The sequence below is a fragment of the Doryrhamphus excisus genome, linkage group LG1, assembly GCF_037039965.1.
Source record: "Doryrhamphus excisus strain RoL-2023G ecotype Guam linkage group LG1, RoL_Dexc_Guam_v1.1, whole genome shotgun sequence".
Lineage (NCBI taxonomy): Eukaryota > Metazoa > Chordata > Actinopteri > Syngnathiformes > Syngnathidae > Doryrhamphus > Doryrhamphus excisus.
The window spans coordinates 27,838,529-27,855,644 of record NC_136357.1 but is presented as its reverse complement, the minus strand read 5'-3'; the positions used below and the strand labels follow the sequence as shown (position 1 = coordinate 27,855,644).

Sequence of the window (17,116 nt, the reverse complement as noted above, 5' to 3'; positions counted from 1 at the left end):
TTGTACATTACTGTACCTTGGTCTAAAGGTGTTTTTTCTAAAAATAAAAAAAAAAATAAAAACAAAAAACCTGAGTTTATTTCCTGATAAAAGGAAGTGAAACACACCTGGTGAGGTTTGCTTCCTGATCCATTTGAAGCATCAGTTTATTTTGTCTGCCTGACATCTGGTGTAAAACACGTTATAGGGACGAGATGCAGGACGCCAACGGCTCACAGCTCTGAAAGCACGGAGTTGACAAAAGCGGAAGAAGTTACTACATGAATAATAAAACACACTGGCCTTAGCATGCAGGTGGCTTCCTTATTTTGGTACACGGAAAAGCAAAATGCAAAACAAAAAGAGAAAATCGGGACGGATTTAGCTGCTTTCCTTGCCCAGGGTATGTTTGTCGAACAGGTACTCCGCCATGCCGTTCTGCGGGGCGCCCATGCGCCGCAGGTTGGTCACCCAGTCTGCCAGCTCTTTGATGGACTTGACTTGCTCGTCCAGGAAGTGCGTCTCAATGAAGTCGCACAACTGAAAAGAGATTGAATCAACATTGGTTGATATTTTATGCAATTCATTTTCCCCCTCCTTAGATCAGGGGTGTCCAAAGTGGGGCGCAGGTGGCCGTTTGTGGTACACGGCACATTCTAAAAATCCAATCAAAACTTTTTTTTTTTTTTAAATGAAAAAATCAGTAATTTTACAAGAATAAAGTCAAAATATAATTTCACAACACTGAGGAATAATTGTCATATTAGAGGTTTTAAGGTGTAGTATGACAAAAATCTGAGAATAAAGTAGCAATTTGGGGAAGGGTTCGAGATGACAGGAAGAAAGACAAATATGGAAATAAGTCATAATATTTACAAGTTGAAATATTCTGAAAAAATATATAAATTTAAAAAAATATATATATACAGATATAAAAAATATGAAAAAAGTAAAATGTACAAGATTTAAAAAAAACTAAAGATTGAAGGGGGAAAAAAAAGTCACTATTTTACTAGAATAAACGTGTAAAAATGTCATTTTAGTGGCATAAGAAACCAAACAATTAATACATTTGTCATTATTATGTATTTTCCACACTATAAGTCGCACTGAAAAGTATATACACCGACTTCCAAAATCTGTAAAGAAATTGCCCGGCTGTTCAATTCAGACACAGAAGATGGGCATTTTGATGTATTAACTAAAAAAAAAAAAAAATGGTGTGTGTCTTGATAAATAGTAGAATAAAGTTCAACTAATCTCACTGTTTGGCTTCCGTAAAAACTTCTGGGAAAAACTGTTGATTTTGTTAATACTTGTGTTGTTTATATTGTTTATTTTTCTATATTGTGTATTTTGTACTGCTTAACTGACTCTAATCTTGCTGCTGTGCAATGCAAATTTCCCCACTGAGGGACAGACTGCTGTTCTTCGGCGCTGCAGCTGTATGTTGAAGCATTGCGCCTTATGTACGTGTTGAGCAACAGCAGACATGGTAAACACACAAGAGTCTGGACGTCGGATGAATACTCACGTGTGGGTCGTTGTGATCGGAGCAGAGTTTGTGCAAGTCCAGGAGCGACTGGTTGACGCTTTTTTCAAGCTGCAGGGCGCATTCCAGAGCCTCGACGCCGCTGCCCCACTCATCCCGCTCAGGCTTCTGCAACACAAAAAAAAAACCCACTTGAATGTATGTACATGACGCCATTAATAAGTTAGGATACTGTCATGTATTTGCAGAAATGGGAGGCGTTGTAATGACATGGCTGCACGGCGACCGAGCGGTTAGTGCACAGACCCCACAGCTAGGAGACCAGGGTTCAATTCCACCCTCGGCCATCTCTGTGTGGAGTTTGCATGTTCTCCCCGTGCATGCGTGGGTTTTCTCCGGTTTTCCTCCCACATTCCAAAAACATGCTAGGTTAATTAGCGACTCCAAATTGTCCATAGGTATGAATGCGAGTGTGAATGGTTGTTTGTCTATATGTGATCTGTGATTGGCTGGCAACCAGTCCAGGGTGTGAATGAATGAAATTCATTAACGTCAATGAATTTGGCGACTGCCGAATGCTGCCTCTATCCACCAGAGGGAGGAGCCCAGAGGGAGGGAGGCTGATATCATTGCAGTACTCCGGGTACTCCGATTAGGGTTAGTCCCAGACAGCTGGGATAGGCTCCTGCACCCCCCCACGACCCTCGTGAGGATAAGAATGAATGAATGTAATGACATGCTACATATTCTATACTTATTGAGGTTAATACTTCGGGCAATTTCGACAAAGTCGACTTAAACAGTTTATTATTAGAGCCCTCTCAACATGAAATAACACCCCTATATTCAGCTTTAAACTAATTTGACCCAAAATAAACAATAGAGGAAAAAAGGCCATTTAAGACATGTGTTGCTGTAAATGCGTTTCGATGCTAGAGAAGCTGTGCGGGGAGTGGACAGGAAGTGACGCCGGGGTTTCAGTGGTGAGTTTTTTTTTTTTAGCTTGGCGTAGGTTACGGCTGCAACGGTAGCTCGCGTTTTTATGAGCGATTATGGCCTGTTGAGAGATCGTTCAAACCTGCAATAGAAGCTTGTTGTCTCAGTGGAGGTTACCGTCTTCGCCCGTGAAGATTGTGTTTTGCGAGTGTACAAAAGATAAGCTTCACTAAACGGAAAAAAAAAAAACATCCACACCCTCGGTATCAGTACTTGCCCGATGCTGCCCTCCCAACTTGGGTTTTGTGATATGATAACCGCTGCACACAAAACACACCAACGACCAAATAGCGAGCGCGTACCCTGACGTCTTGAAGGAAGATCCTGCCTCCACGCTGGTTCTGAAGTTTCATCAGCTTCTCGGCGTGCTCGCGCTCCTCGTGCGACTGGTCGCGGAAGAACTTGGCAAAGTTGCGCAAAGCCTGGTCGTCCCGGTCAAAGTAGTACGCCTGTAAAAAGGGGCGGGATGGGGGTCGTTGAGGTCTGGGTTGTTTATTAACTGAGAGGGATATTTGCTGACACAAACATGATGAAGCTGCCGGGTTTCAAGTAAAAAGTATAGAATAGAATATGGGAAATAGTCATATTACAAAATCAAAATTAACATTTTTTTAAAAAGCAAAATATGCAAAAAATATACAAGAGTCCAAATATTGAAAGAATAAGCTGTAATCTAATGAGAAAGTACATGTTACATGTACAAAATGTTATAATATGTGAATAAAGTGATATCACAAAAAGAACATTGAAACATAGAAAAATTATTGAATAAAAAAATTTAATATTTGAAAAATTAAAAACCGCAAACATTTTAAAATCGGCAATTTTACAAGAATAAAGTTATGTGGGAATAAAATTATTACAAAAACAGAATGTAAAAAAAAATTAAAGAAAATTTGAATGGCAAAAATTCTTTAAAAAGCTATTTTATGGGATAAAGTGGCACAAAGTTGAAATATTAAAGAAAAAGTATTTTTTTTATTTCATAAGACAAATGTAATGTTTGGAAATTTAGGTTTCAGTAAAATGAGAATAAAGTCATATTACAAACTTTTAGTATTTTTTTTTATTACAACTTTTACCAAGATATTTTTTAATAGAAATTTGATTTTTTTAATGATTTAATTCAAGAAAAAGTACATTTATGAGGAAAATACAAACTTTTAGTATTTTTTTTATTACAACTTTTATCAAGATATTTTTTAATTGAAATTAGATTTTTTTTTACATGATTTAATCCAAGAAAAAGTACATTTATGAGGAAAATACAAACTTTTAGTATTTTTTTTATTACAACTTTTATCAAGATATTTTTTTATTGAAATTAGTTTACATGATTTAATCCAAAAAAAAGTACATTTATGAGGAAAATAATAGTTTAGTTGCTGTTCAAATATTACATAAAAATATATTTTCATTAATTACATTTTTGGAAAATTAGATGGTGGAAAAAGGTACGGTAATAAATTCATGACATTTGTTGAAAAAAGGTCTGCACACGCCTGATTTAACTAAAAAGTGCTTAAACTGCAAACTTCCTCCACCTGTAATTATATCTCAAATGAACTTCAGACTTTTACCGGGGCGACTAAACATTTGTCAGTTTCCCGGTTTAAAGTCGTCATTGATCCAATCGATGAACGACTCCCCTCACTCGAACGCTGCTCTTGCAGATAGCGTGCTTGTGGAATGAAGCTGCCAACGCATTGGTTACACAAGCAGAGTATACCATTTATGTGCCGTCTTAATTACTCGTGGCATTGAACTGGAACCTGTAGTTTTTTTCGGACCTGTTACTAGTGTGTGTTAGAGGCTGGCTCACCATGGACAGGTAGACGTAGGAGGCGTACAGCTCCAGGTTGATCTGCCTGTTGATGGCGGCCTCGCAGTCCTGGTGGAAGTTCTGTCGGACCTGGGAACTCATGGTTCTACGACACAAGTCATCCATTATGAACACGTGGAATTAGACAGCATATACATGAATATATCAATGACAAAAACAGAAATAAGCTAGTTATAATAATATGAAACATTATTTATTTGATGTTATGTGTAAAAAAAATGTCGGCTCTAGTGTTAAACAGCAAAGTGAAGCGACTGCGCGTGCGCAGAAGCTCACCCCGCCAAGGCCACAAAAAAAGACATAAACAGCCTCCTTGTAGATTCAACAAAACCAATATGAATATAATAAAATAATAAAAAATAAATATAATCAAGTGGACATGACAATTCTTACCGGAATTCAGAAGCAGGCCTCGAGTGCGACACGGTCGAAGCGTCGTTGGAATGACGTGCGCAGTTAGCAAAACAAGCGGTTAGCTTGCGAACGAGAAGCAATTGAGAACTGTTTACAAAATGAACCAACACGGGTGGCGGTTTTCGTCGCTTCAAATTGTTCTCTTTCGGTTCGAGCGGAGGATGAAAAGACAGTTGAAAGGTTGCCGTTCAAGCACTGTTGAAGCAGGTAACCTTCACCGTCCTCTACCGAGACGTGACTGAGCTCTTTTCCCTGCGCGAGCCTCGTCAATAAGACGTGCAATACCTGACGTCACTGACTTGTTTAGGGCGGGAACTGAAGCGCAGTGACGTCACACGCTTTACATAAGCTTCTCCACACGGCTGGTAAAACAAGGCAAAAGTACCCGGATGTTGTAGTTATTTTATGTGTTATTGTAATTAAGTTCAATTAATTTTTGTAACTCAATTATTATAAGTGTATTATAAAATATTATAAATATATTGTATATATTTTAATTATACATTAGTTAAATTGCGAAGTCATTCATTGTGTAATTTATTATATATAACTACTTACATATTTAATTTACATTTACATATTTAATTAGCTATCTAAGTAATTATTTAATGGTACATTTACTTATTTAATTAATGCAAAATTTTATAACACACATATATGTATAATTGTAATTAAAACTGCTTACTGATCATCTTTGCCATCCCAGGATTGGAGAAAATTCTAAATTTTATATTCTGCTATATTTACCAGTTTATAGTTCACAAAAAGCTTCGGAAACATACTTTTAAAGAGCTTTTGTGACTTCATACAAGTCTTACTCAAATATTCTAAGCTAAAATGACATCTGCTGGGTTGAACATGTGGCTAATTTTTATATTCTGCTATATTTACCAGCTTATAGTTCATAAAAAAGCTTCCAAAATATACTTTTAAAGAGCTTTTATGACTTCATACAAGCCTTACTCAAATATTCTAAGCTAAAATGACATCTGCTGGGTTGAACATGTGGTTAATTTTTATATTCTGCTATATTTACCAGCTTATAGTTCATAAAAAAGCTTCCAAAATATACTTTTCAAGAGCTTTTGTGACATAATACATGCCTTACTCAAATACTGCACACCAAAATGGTATCTGCTGGATTGAATATGTAAGTAATCTGAGGCAACTTTGTACACAAATTTTATTCCATGGAAGATCTTAGTCAAATAGACCGAATCCCATATCATCATCAGATTCCTCGGACTCTTCCTTCTTCTCTTCTTTCTTTACTTCAGCTGGAAAAAAAGAGAAAATGATAGAATTTAGCCATACAAAGAGCATGCTAATAATTTAAGTGTAATCTGTGAACCTAACCTGCTGCGGCGGCGGCGGGGGCTGCGGCTCCTCCTGAGCTCGCACCTGCAGAGCTGGCGACGGCGACAGCGCCACCTGCTGGCATGCTGGCCAGTTTGCTGAAACCTGAGGAGATACGTTGAGGTCAGAAAAGAGGCACTTATAATGATACTTATTGAAGTTATAACTAAATATCTGTTTATGGTCTACAAATACTGCAAACTTCACCGTAAATAACGCCTCTATTTAACCCTATCGGACAGTCACACACTCACCTGCTGCGATTACGTCGTTCACTTTCTTGCCTTTGAGCTCGGAGAGCACCTAGTCGGCGGAAGAAACAACACAAGTGAAGTAAGGTGAAAGTAAAATGGAGTCACGGCGCTATCATCAGATCAAGAACAAGAACCTTCTCCAGACGGGTGTCATCGGACTCAATGCCAACGCTGTCCAGGATCTTCTTGATGTGTTTGGCGTCTGGACTCTCGTTGCCCGCAAGGGCGGCAAGCAGGTAAGCAGCAACGTAACGCATTCTGTAGAAAGTACATAAATATACACAAGGAAAAAAAAAAAGTCAGAATTATCAGTGTGCTGTACAATCGTATATTTAATTTCTATATTGTAAGTGTTCAAAAATACATTGTAGACATTTATACTCTTTTTATTTACAACATATTGCGCAACTGCAGGGTCTTGAGACACATGCTAACTCGCAAACTAGTGAGCTAGCAACCTAAACGGTAGCCTTTAAGTTATTTCCTTTAAACTTAAATAGCCAAAAACTTACCACTTCCACACGGATAGGGAGGTTAACTATTATATTTTTTAACAGTTATTTAACATGAACATGAATCAAACGTAATAATTTTTTCTGGGCACATGATACCATACAGCATCCATATCAAACTTGCGCGGGCCGCACTAACATTAAACTTTCATATCAAGGCGGGGGCCTCAAACTAGTGTCCTGCGGGCCACACTTGGCCCGCGGGCCGCGTGTTTGAGACCCCTGAACTAAACTATTATTTTCGTCATAAATGTACTTTTTCTTGGATTAAAGCATGTAAAAAAAAATTAATATTAAAAAAATCTTTGTAAAAGTTGTAATAAAAAATACTAAAAGTTAAGGACTTTATTCTCATTTTAATGAAACGTAAATTTCCAAACATTTTTCTTATGACCTAAAAAAAGGCACTTTTTCTTTTAATATTTATATCAACTCTGTGCCACTAAAATGACATTTGATCCATATACTAATCTGACATTGTCATAAAATTGGATTACAACTTTTTCACCAATATTTGGATTTTATCTCATAAAATAGCTTTTTTTTGCCATTCAAATTTTAAATTTTTGTACATATTGTTTTTGTAATAATTTTATTCCCATGTAACTTTATTCTTGTAAAATTGCTGATTTTAAAATGTTTGCAGTTTTTTAATTTTCAAATATTAACATTTTTTAAAAATGTTCTTTTTGTGACATCACTTTATTCACATATTACAAAGAGCATGCTAATAATCTAAGTGTAATCTGTGAACCTAACCTGTTGCGGCGGCGGCGACTTTATGAGTGACAAATTATTAAAAAAAAGCATTCAAATCATTTGCCGATATCGGCAATAATGCTGTATCGACTTGATATCGGATCAATACCAACATTTGCAGTATCGCCCACATCTGCAGCCAATGCTTTTTAAGTAAAACGTTTCGATAGTGAATAATTTACTTAATCTTGAAACCCGCTACCCAAAAGAAAGTAGTCAGACATTTCCAAGTCATTTTATTAATAATGCGCTAGCATGATAGTGATGCTAACATGTGGCTGCTTCCAGCGGTAGCATTTTACCTACTAGCCGCCAGCTCGCCACTTTAAAGCGTCTATACCGGTAAAAAAGCGTATCTTTTAAGTCGTAGTCAACCACACTTCCGTTAACTGTAGCTTTATATCGATATGGGGCACCATTTTGCCACTTATAAATAGCTTTAAGGGAGTTTAAAAGGCCACTCACTTGAGCAAAATGGGAGCGCGTGTTCACTCGATGGTTACCACGGACAGAAAGGAAGTGACGTCGGAAAAACAAACCGGAAGCGCGCTCGTTTCTTCTTCGTTTCCTTAAAGGTACAGAGAGAAAAGCAAGCGCTACCTGCTGCACTGGTGTGACAGAAAATAAAAATACACAGACACGACACATTCATTATATATATTTTATAAAGCCATGGAATATATATTTTACATGATACATTAGAAAAATGTCACGGCACACCCCCAAAAGTGTCACGACTTGTTCGGTTGTATATTTAGCAACTGGTGGATAGTTTAATCATGCACGTTCTGCCATCTAGTGGTAGAACATGTAACTGCACATCTGACTTCATTCGGCATTATTGATTTATGTGAATTATATATATTTATATAGTTATATAATTATATAGGTTTCAGAATTAAGTCATTTCCGTGTGTTTTTTAAGCCTCAAAATTGGAAAATGCATCTTAATATAAAGGATTTAATGACATTATTTTATATACACACTCAAAAAAACATATATTGGAGGTGATCTAAGCATTTAATGAAAAATGATTACAATGCAGAATAAAAGTGCGAGACTCCAAATGAAGTTTATTTACTTTCCACTTTTATTACTTACTACATTCCACAGGAACACAACACAGTAAATAAGAACACAAAAACAAACACAGCACAATCTACACAAAAAAGCAACATAACGAGCACGGACTAAAATAGTTTTTAAAATATTATCAAAAGCTTCAAAGACGCTGCTTGGTTTGGTCTCGGAGGAGGGGCGGAGACGTCGGCCAGCTTGTCCGCCGAGTCCTAACACCCAAACCACAAGGACTTTTATTTTTCTTAGCAAAAAACACTTACAAAAATTGAGAAAAATTCAAAAAAAAAAAAAAACTATTATAAAAAATACTCTATTAACCATCCCAACATGAAGACTTTTGCAACCTGGTCGGATGACATTCAGCGTGTGTTACAAAGCATGTGAGCGGGGGGGGGGGGAGAAATCTAACATGTTGCTAAACTAAAAATATATTAGTATATTCCAAAAGTGTATGTATGTACAAATAAGACAAATAAGTACGATACGCCGTGTTGTTGCCGAGAATGCAGCTCATTTATTTAGGTTAGAAAGTTTAATTGTCGTGTGTGCGTGTACAATCAACTCCGCGCATTCTAAATTGACATTCTTCGTTAAAACAATCGGTTTTGCAGCAAAGGGGGCGGGGGGGGGGGGGTCGCAACCCCTCCGCCGGTTGTTTTGAAATATTTTGCATAGTTTCTTTGTGTTGTTAATATTTCGTGTTTACGCCGAGTATACATTTATCCGGCTGGTGACAATAAGCTCTGCAGTATGTCGCATTTTTGTCTTTGATAATTATAATGAGACATTCCATGTCATGTAGAGGGAGGGGGGGGACTTAGGGGAGGGGTCTAAGCATTATTGTACACAGAAGCGTATATTAGCTAGATCAGGGGTGTCCAAATGTTTCAGTAACTATATGCTAAGTTAGATATATTTCATATTGTAATATTATGACGTTATTCCCGTAACATTGGACACCCCTCCAAACCATAAATGAAGCGTCCCGTGATCCCGAGCGTAGAGCTATTGCTTTTGATACATACTTTTTGTGAACGGCGTCACCGTGAAATGCTGCACGCCTGTTAAAATCACCGAAATGATGAAACGCTTTTGTTTTTTTTTCCCCCCGCGTAGGAAGTGTAAACAAACAATGCTACTGCTACGCGGACGTTAAGGACAAAGTGAATTCTTGGATGTTTTTTGTGCTCGGCGGAGGGCGTATCGTTGCAACTGGTACGGTAAGATCCCTGCCGTTTGTCTAAAACGGACACTCGAGCTAACAGGAAGCCGCCCTCAGTCACGGTGCAACCAAAAACGATAAGAGCGGGTATCAAAATAAATGCCAACATAACACGTGTGCAAGCAAAACAGTACTATTTTACCATATTGATATCGGATACCTATCGATATCAGCAGATACACAAAGCTGCAATATCAGTGTCGTATCAGAAAGGGGCAAACGTCGTACTATTTTATGCTAATACGGTCTATGAATCCCTCAAGGCATGCTGGGTCAACTTCCAGTTGAGGAAGTGCGCCTTGCGGGTTATAATATAGTCCATAAAATAGTATTGTTTGACACGAATATTAGTATGCAAGCTATTTTTCAAAACCTGCGCAGTGTGTGGTACAGTTACATTTTTTGTTGTTTGTTGCACCGTGAGTATAAAGTAGTCCCGTTTTGCATCTATATTAGTGTATAAGCCTCTTTGAAAACCCGGACAGCCAGTGTGGTACAGTTACATTGTGTGTTCTACATGTGTTAATTGGATTTTTTTTTTGGTTTGTTGCACCGTGAGTATAAAAAAGTACCGTTTTGCATCTATATTCATGTATAAGCCTCTTTGAAAATCTGGACAGTCCGTCAGTCCGTCAGGTACAGTTACATTGTGTGTTCTACATGTGTTACTTGGATTTTTTTTTTTTTTTGGTTTGTTGCACCGTGAGTATAAAAAAGTACCGTTTTGCATCTATATTCGTGTATAAGCCTCTTTGAAAATCTGGACAGTCCGTCAGTCCGTGTGGTACAGTTACATTGTGTGTTCTACATGTGTTACTTGGATTTTTTTTTTGGTTTGTTGCACCGTGAGTTTAAAATAGTACCGTTTTGCGTCTATATTAGTGTATAAGCCTCTTTGAAAATCCAGACAGTCCGTGTGGTACAGTTATATTGTGTGTTCTACATGTGTTACTTGGATTTTTTTTTTTGGTTTGTTGCACCGTGAGTATAAAGTAGTACTGTTTTGCATGTATATTAGTGTACAGGCCTCTTTAAAAGTACGGACAATGTGTGTGGTACAGTTACAATGTGTGTTCTACATGTGTTACTTGGATTTTTTTTTAGTTTGTTGCACCGTGAGTTTAAAGTAGTACTGTTTTGCATGTATATATTAGTGTACAAGCCTCTTTAAAAACACAGACAATCTGTGTGGTACAGTTACATTGCGTGTTCTACATGTGTCACTTGGATTTTTTTTTATTTTGTTGCACCGTGAGTATAAAATAGCACTGTTTTGCATGTATATTAGTGTGCAAGCCTTTCAAAGCCTGCATAGTCCATGTCGCGCAGTTATATTGTGTGTTCTACACGCATTACTTGTTTTTATTTTATTTTTGTTGCACCGTGAGTATAAACTAGTATTGCTTTTCAGGGATATGAGTGTACAAACCCGCACACTACATGTGTTTTTTTTTTTCATTTTTGTTGCACCGCGAGTATATTAGTCTGCATTGTCCGTGTAATGAAGTTGTATTGTGTGTTCTACACGCATTACATGTTTTTATTTTATTTTTTGTTGCACCGTGACTATACACTAGTATTGCTTTTCAGGGATATGAGTGTACAAACCCGCACACTACATGTGTTTTTTTTTTTTCATTTTTGTCGCACCGCGAGTATATTAGTCTGCATTGTCCGTGTAATGAAGTTGTATTGTGTGTTCTACACGAATTACATGTTTTTTTTTGTTGCACCGTGAGTATTGCTTTGCATGGGTATTAGTGTACAAGCCTCCTTCGACAGTTACATCGCGTGTTCTACATGTGTTACTTGTTTGTTTGTTTGTTTTTTTATATTGACCTATAGCGAGTTATTTTTTGTTGCACCGTGAGTGAGTGAGTGAGGCATTTGTTGTGATGAGCTTCTGGAGCTTTGTTTGAAACAACGGCTTAGCATATATTGACCTATAGCGGGTTCTTTTTTTTTGTTGCACCGTGAGTGAGGTAGGCATTTAGGTTGATAAGTTCCTGTCGGTTTGTGACATGTGAGCGAGGGTGTAAATATCTACTAATAGATAAAGAACAGTTGTTTGCATCGGACTACTTTGCGTGGAGGTTTAAGCTTGACCAATTCCCGGGTAAAATGAGGCCTAATTATGGCGATTAGAATAACAAAATGGCTTCTTTTCCCGACAAATACAAAAAAATAAAGTTTCCCTAATTTGAAGGAGTCCACCGTATGCGTGTGAATGTGTTTTTTTTTTTTTTGTACTATTTCAAAAGTAGTGCCAACCAGCCGTTGGAGACCAAGAACCCCAGCATCATGGAAGGAGCTTGCAAACACCTTTTCCTTGTTACGAGCGTAGAAAAACGCACCACGAACAAGCAAGTGAACGCATCACGGTTATAAAAAGCAGACAGCTCAGATGGTGGACAATGGCGGAATGGCGGCGTTATGTGCTTCGATCGACTTAACTATGGGTGAATATTTTTAAAAATCTGCAGAACACGGTAAAAGTACAACATACAGTATGTGTGGCTGTACTAAAACTATGTGTGCGTGTAGGTTAAAATATTTTTTTGTTTTTTCCGAGTGAGAATATAGAAAAAAAGAGACCAGAACAGATGGCCTGAAGGCTGCAGGAGGAGGAGAGTCATAAGAGAGAGCGCTGGCGTCGACATGAAAAAAAAAAAAAAAACAACCCTACTGGGGATAGTTGTTCTGCTGCCGACGTTTCGCCGACCTCATTTTCTCGAAACGTGACTCCATTTCCTCGAGGACTTTGGGGGTGTACCTCACGACCAGCTTCACCGTGCCCTGAGCTGCTTTGAGGAGTTCCACGGCTTTCTCGTGGTGCTCGCCTTCCACGCTCTGGGAAAAAAACGAGACGTAAGGAGAGTAAGAAAGATGGCCTGATGTCTGATGTTCTTTGAACACGGCACGAACTTAAGACATAGGAATTAGAATTCATTTCAGTCAATTTTTTGCCCCAGTTTATGTCCACTGTTGTGGTTATCGTACAATAATGCTGTTATTACTGTATATACGTATATCACTGAACAATTACTGACACCTAGTGACCAATGGAGGGTAGTACATTCACAAGTTGAATTTTGGCCTTAAGAAAGTATTCATTTTTGATATTTCAAACGGTAATAGCTTGAAAATGGTTCGAGATAAATGCATACTGTAAATGAGAAATATCATCAGTGTGACCCAAACTTTGTGATGGGAGTAAATGCAAATAAATTTGTCCATTTTCCTCCGATTATCCGGGTCCGGGTCGCGGGGGCAGCAGTCTCAGTAGTGAAGCCCAGACTTCCCGGTCAGCTCCTCCAGCTCCACCGGGTGGAATCGAACTCGGGTCTCGTAGCTGTGAGGCCTACGCGCTAACCACTCACAAAACAAGGTTGTAAGTAGGTTGGGAACAGAAAAAAATGGGGCCAAAAAAAAAAAGGCAGTTTGATGTGTCATTTTTCAGTATAGGGCGGCACGGCGGTCTAGTGGTTAGCGCGCAGGCCTCACAGCTAGGAGACCCGAGTTCAAGCCCACCCTCGGCCATTTCTTGCATGTTCTCCCTGTGCATGCATGGGTTTTCCGGTTTCCTCCCACATTCCAAAAACATGCTAGGTTAATTAGCGACTCCAAATTGTCCATAGGTATAAAATGTGAGTGTGAATGGTTGTTTGTCTATATGTGCCCTGTGATTGGCTGGCTAATGTCTACTATATTGGCTGGTAGGAGAGTAACGGTGACTATAGGGGTGTTATTTTATGGCTAGAGGGCTCTGATACAAGGTCGTAAACGGGTTTTTTATACTGTAATGATAAAAATATGGCGGCACGGTGGTCGAGTGGTTACTGCGCAGGCCTCACAGCTTGGAGCCCCGAGTTCAATTCCACCCTCTGTCATCTCTGTGTGGACTTTTCGTGGGTTTTCTCCGGGTACTGCGGTTTCCTCCCACATTCCAAAAAAATTGGCGACTCCAAATTGTCCATAGGTATGAATGCGAGTGTGAATGGTTGTTTGTCTATATGTGCCCTGTGATTGGCTGGCTCGCCCGAAGACAGCTGGGATAGGCTCCAGCACCCCCTGTGAATAGCTAAACAAACAGGTGGATGCTTCTTTCGTGACCAAAGAGAGAAACTCACCACGCCGTTGACGGAGAGGAGCTGATCGCCTCTCTTCAGACCGCCGTGTCGGTCGGCAATGCCAGCCGGGATGATCCGTGAGATGTAAATGGGAGAGTTTTGCTCCTTTCCGCCCATGATGTTGAACCCCAGGCCTTCTTCTGTTTTGGGTAGTTCCACCACACGCGGGTGGGAATGTCCTTCGCTGGCTGCAAACGCTGCTACGGTGGCCTGGGATGTATGAAGTCAATCTTAAAAAACATATTTATATGCGTAGCATTGCATGCTAATGGTTCGTCTTGGTACAGGGGTCTCAAACACGCGGCCCGCGGGCCAAATGTGGCCCGCAGGACACCAGTTTGAGGCCCCCACCTTGATATGAAAGTTTAATGTCAGTGCGGCCCGCGCAAGTTTAATATGGATGCTGTATGGTATCATGTACCCAGAAAAAATTATTACGTTTCATTCATGTTCATGTTAAAGGTTAAATAACTGTTAATAGTTATCCTCCCTATCCGTGTGGAAGTGGTAAGTTTTTGGCTATTAAGTTTAAAAGGAAATAACTTGAAGGCTACCGTTTAGGTCGCTAGCTCTCTAGTTTGCGAGTTAGCATGTGTCTCAAGACCCTGCAGTTGCGCAATATGTTGTAAATAAAATAAAGTATAAATGTGACTATAGTCGTGTTTTGTCATGTCTACAGGGCTCTAATAATGCTTTGTTCATTTTAACCTGAAAAAAAATAATTTGTCTACCCAACAACTATATGTGGTTTCTTAAGTTTTTATTATTTGCCGTTTTATTATTATTATTATTATATTTATTTATTACTGATTGATTTTCTTTATTGTTGATTTGTTTATTTATTTTTCATCTTATTTTGTGTAGAAAAATAAAAATTAAGATATCTGAGAACAGTGGAATGTTTTATCAGAGCTTTTATTGTAGAAAATTGGAACCAAAGCGAAGTTTTAAAATTTTTTTTTGTTTTTAATAAATGCGGTTTTTGTTTTTTTTTTGGAAAACCTGATGCGGCCCAGCCTCACCCAGACCCGAGCTCCAGTGGGCCCCCAGGTAAATTGAGTTTGAGACCCCAGTCTTAGTACCTTTGCTGTGGCGTTGGCTCTGACTTCAGGACTGCTGTTAATGTCCACGGTCTCGTACACGTGCTCGTACACCTACACAAACAAGTTTAACAATGCCATGATGTGATGCTGTCATCGTGATTTACATGTTAGTGTAAGAACAAGACAAAAAAGTGACTAAATAACACAAAAAACACAACATATATACACTTTTATTGTCTTACTTCTCTGACGGCGTTACAGAATTCACTCTGTAAGACCCTCTGCAGGGCTTGAAGCTTCTGGGGAGGAACTTCCCCCGTCCTCTGGAGCTTGTCAAGCAGTTCGATGGCCCTATTAATATCTGTTGGAAACCACAAAAACCCCACAGTGAAAAATAAAAATGACAACTTAATGACAGAATTCAAACAATTCAATGTTCGATGTAACGCAGACATTATGACAGGGATGAGGGTCTTCGGTCATCTCTCCACATAACGCCCCTGACGCCCCTGCACAACCTGAAGCATCCACTCAGGGCGGGTGGCATTGTTTTAGGTACACCGCTTGACTATTTTTGTTCCAAAATGGCAGCCTGAATACAGAAAATGACATTCACACACATTTTTTGCTAAGATGTTGGCTTTGAAAGACTTTGGTCTTAAACTTTTGATGAGCTGACGAAGACCCTAATTTCACTTTAGCGCTTATTTGTAATAAGTTGCTTACTTATCTCACTCCTATTTCTTTCTGTTTGCATTTTGAAGCTCTACTTAGACCAGCCTTAAGCTCCAACAGGGTAGAATATAAATGCTTGCAATTTTTCAGTCAGTATTTAGCATGCTGTACAACTGAGGGTCTAAAATACCACAGTATTAACACTTGTTATTATTATTATTATTATTATTATTATTATGGTTTGTGGAACACAGCATCTTATACGAAGGGTTTTAACGTGATTATGCCATGTTATATTTGTCGTGCAACATTAACGAGGCCTAACGTTAGCTAACGTCGGCGTTTTCATACCTAGCAAGATACAGCAGATGTTCTCGAATCGGATTGAAATCGAACTCTCTTCAATGTTACTAACGCAGTAGTGTACAGTTCATTATATCCGCACAATTGTCGGGCGTCAGCTCTTAAGCGAATAAGACATTTGACGTGACGTGAGCTAATTAGCTACGATTCAATGTAAACAGTAATTACCGTAATACTTACGTTAGCGTTCACGGAAACAACCGCTAGCATGCGCCGACCGCAAAGCACAGTTAACGTTAAAGCTAACTTGAAAAAAAGCTATATTGAGTGCTAGCATCCGTACTCGGCTAATGCTAGTTTCAGCTAAACACAAGCTACACAAACATCACCAAGCTAGCACTATAGCTAGCCAATTAACTTTACCTCTCTCCAAACGTACAGGCTCCCCAAGCGACGCCATTCTCTCAACGAGACGCTGTTTGGAGTCAGGCGAAAGCGGCCTGAATCTATAACTATGGGGGGAATAAAAGTGTTAATCCTCGCCGACGGTACGTGCTCTCAGCCGAGACGATAAATCAGATTAGCCAAATTAGCAGGCTAGGCTATCGGCTAGTGACATGGTGCGTTCACTGACACAGAGTAAGACCGAAAAATAGCCACTTCACTCACTGTATCATTCATTCGCCTAACAAAAAGTATACAACTGTGCCATAATATTAGTATTTTTAATTTAAAGGCGTTGATTTATGAAATACAGTGTTTGGATAATTTTGTGTTTGACGAACCGAAAAAATGTCCCCTTGTGGGACTAATAAATCCATATCTTGTGTTGTGTATGGTTACAGAAAAGTACCAGAATGGCGGTACACAAAAGAAACTGGAAGATTCCGGAAAGGTGAGAATATATTACGAGTGAATCACTGAAGTGATTCGGGTATTCGATTCACAAGTGTCACCCCGCCACAGAGCGCAACTCATGAAGTTGTGAAGCGGGTACTTTGTGTATCATGCTAACACACTAAAATGGGTAACAGTAGCAGGGGTGAGTAAGCGAACG

General features: G+C 38.9%; 3 protein-coding genes across 3 annotated transcripts; all 3 read right to left on the bottom strand.

Moving 5' to 3' along the window:
* Positions 1 to 111: 111 nt before the first annotated feature.
* LOC131131966 (ferritin, heavy subunit) lies at positions 112 to 4,998 on the bottom strand. The gene is made up of 5 exons (XM_058077056.2): positions 4,704 to 4,998; positions 4,290 to 4,395; positions 2,770 to 2,916; positions 1,514 to 1,639; positions 112 to 519 (listed from the first exon to the last, which is right to left on the bottom strand). Exons 2-5 carry the CDS (start codon positions 4,389 to 4,391, stop codon positions 361 to 363), a joined length of 534 nt encoding a protein of 177 aa, XP_057933039.1. The 5' UTR covers positions 4,392 to 4,395; positions 4,704 to 4,998; the 3' UTR covers positions 112 to 360.
* An 895-nt stretch (positions 4,999 to 5,893) lies between these two features.
* On the bottom strand, positions 5,894 to 8,190 carry rplp2b (ribosomal protein, large P2b). Its single transcript, XM_058077058.2, has 5 exons — positions 8,071 to 8,190; positions 6,469 to 6,592; positions 6,335 to 6,383; positions 6,081 to 6,185; positions 5,894 to 6,001 (listed from the first exon to the last, which is right to left on the bottom strand). Exons 2-5 carry the CDS (start codon positions 6,589 to 6,591, stop codon positions 5,925 to 5,927), a joined length of 354 nt encoding a protein of 117 aa, XP_057933041.2. The 5' UTR covers position 6,592; positions 8,071 to 8,190; the 3' UTR covers positions 5,894 to 5,924.
* A 483-nt stretch (positions 8,191 to 8,673) lies between these two features.
* Positions 8,674 to 16,773, bottom strand: lin7c (lin-7 homolog C (C. elegans)). Its single transcript, XM_058077055.2, has 5 exons — positions 16,483 to 16,773; positions 15,324 to 15,442; positions 15,121 to 15,192; positions 14,039 to 14,248; positions 8,674 to 12,758 (listed from the first exon to the last, which is right to left on the bottom strand). Exons 1-5 carry the CDS (start codon positions 16,517 to 16,519, stop codon positions 12,591 to 12,593), a joined length of 606 nt encoding a protein of 201 aa, XP_057933038.1. The 5' UTR covers positions 16,520 to 16,773; the 3' UTR covers positions 8,674 to 12,590.
* Positions 16,774 to 17,116: the final 343 nt, after the last annotated feature.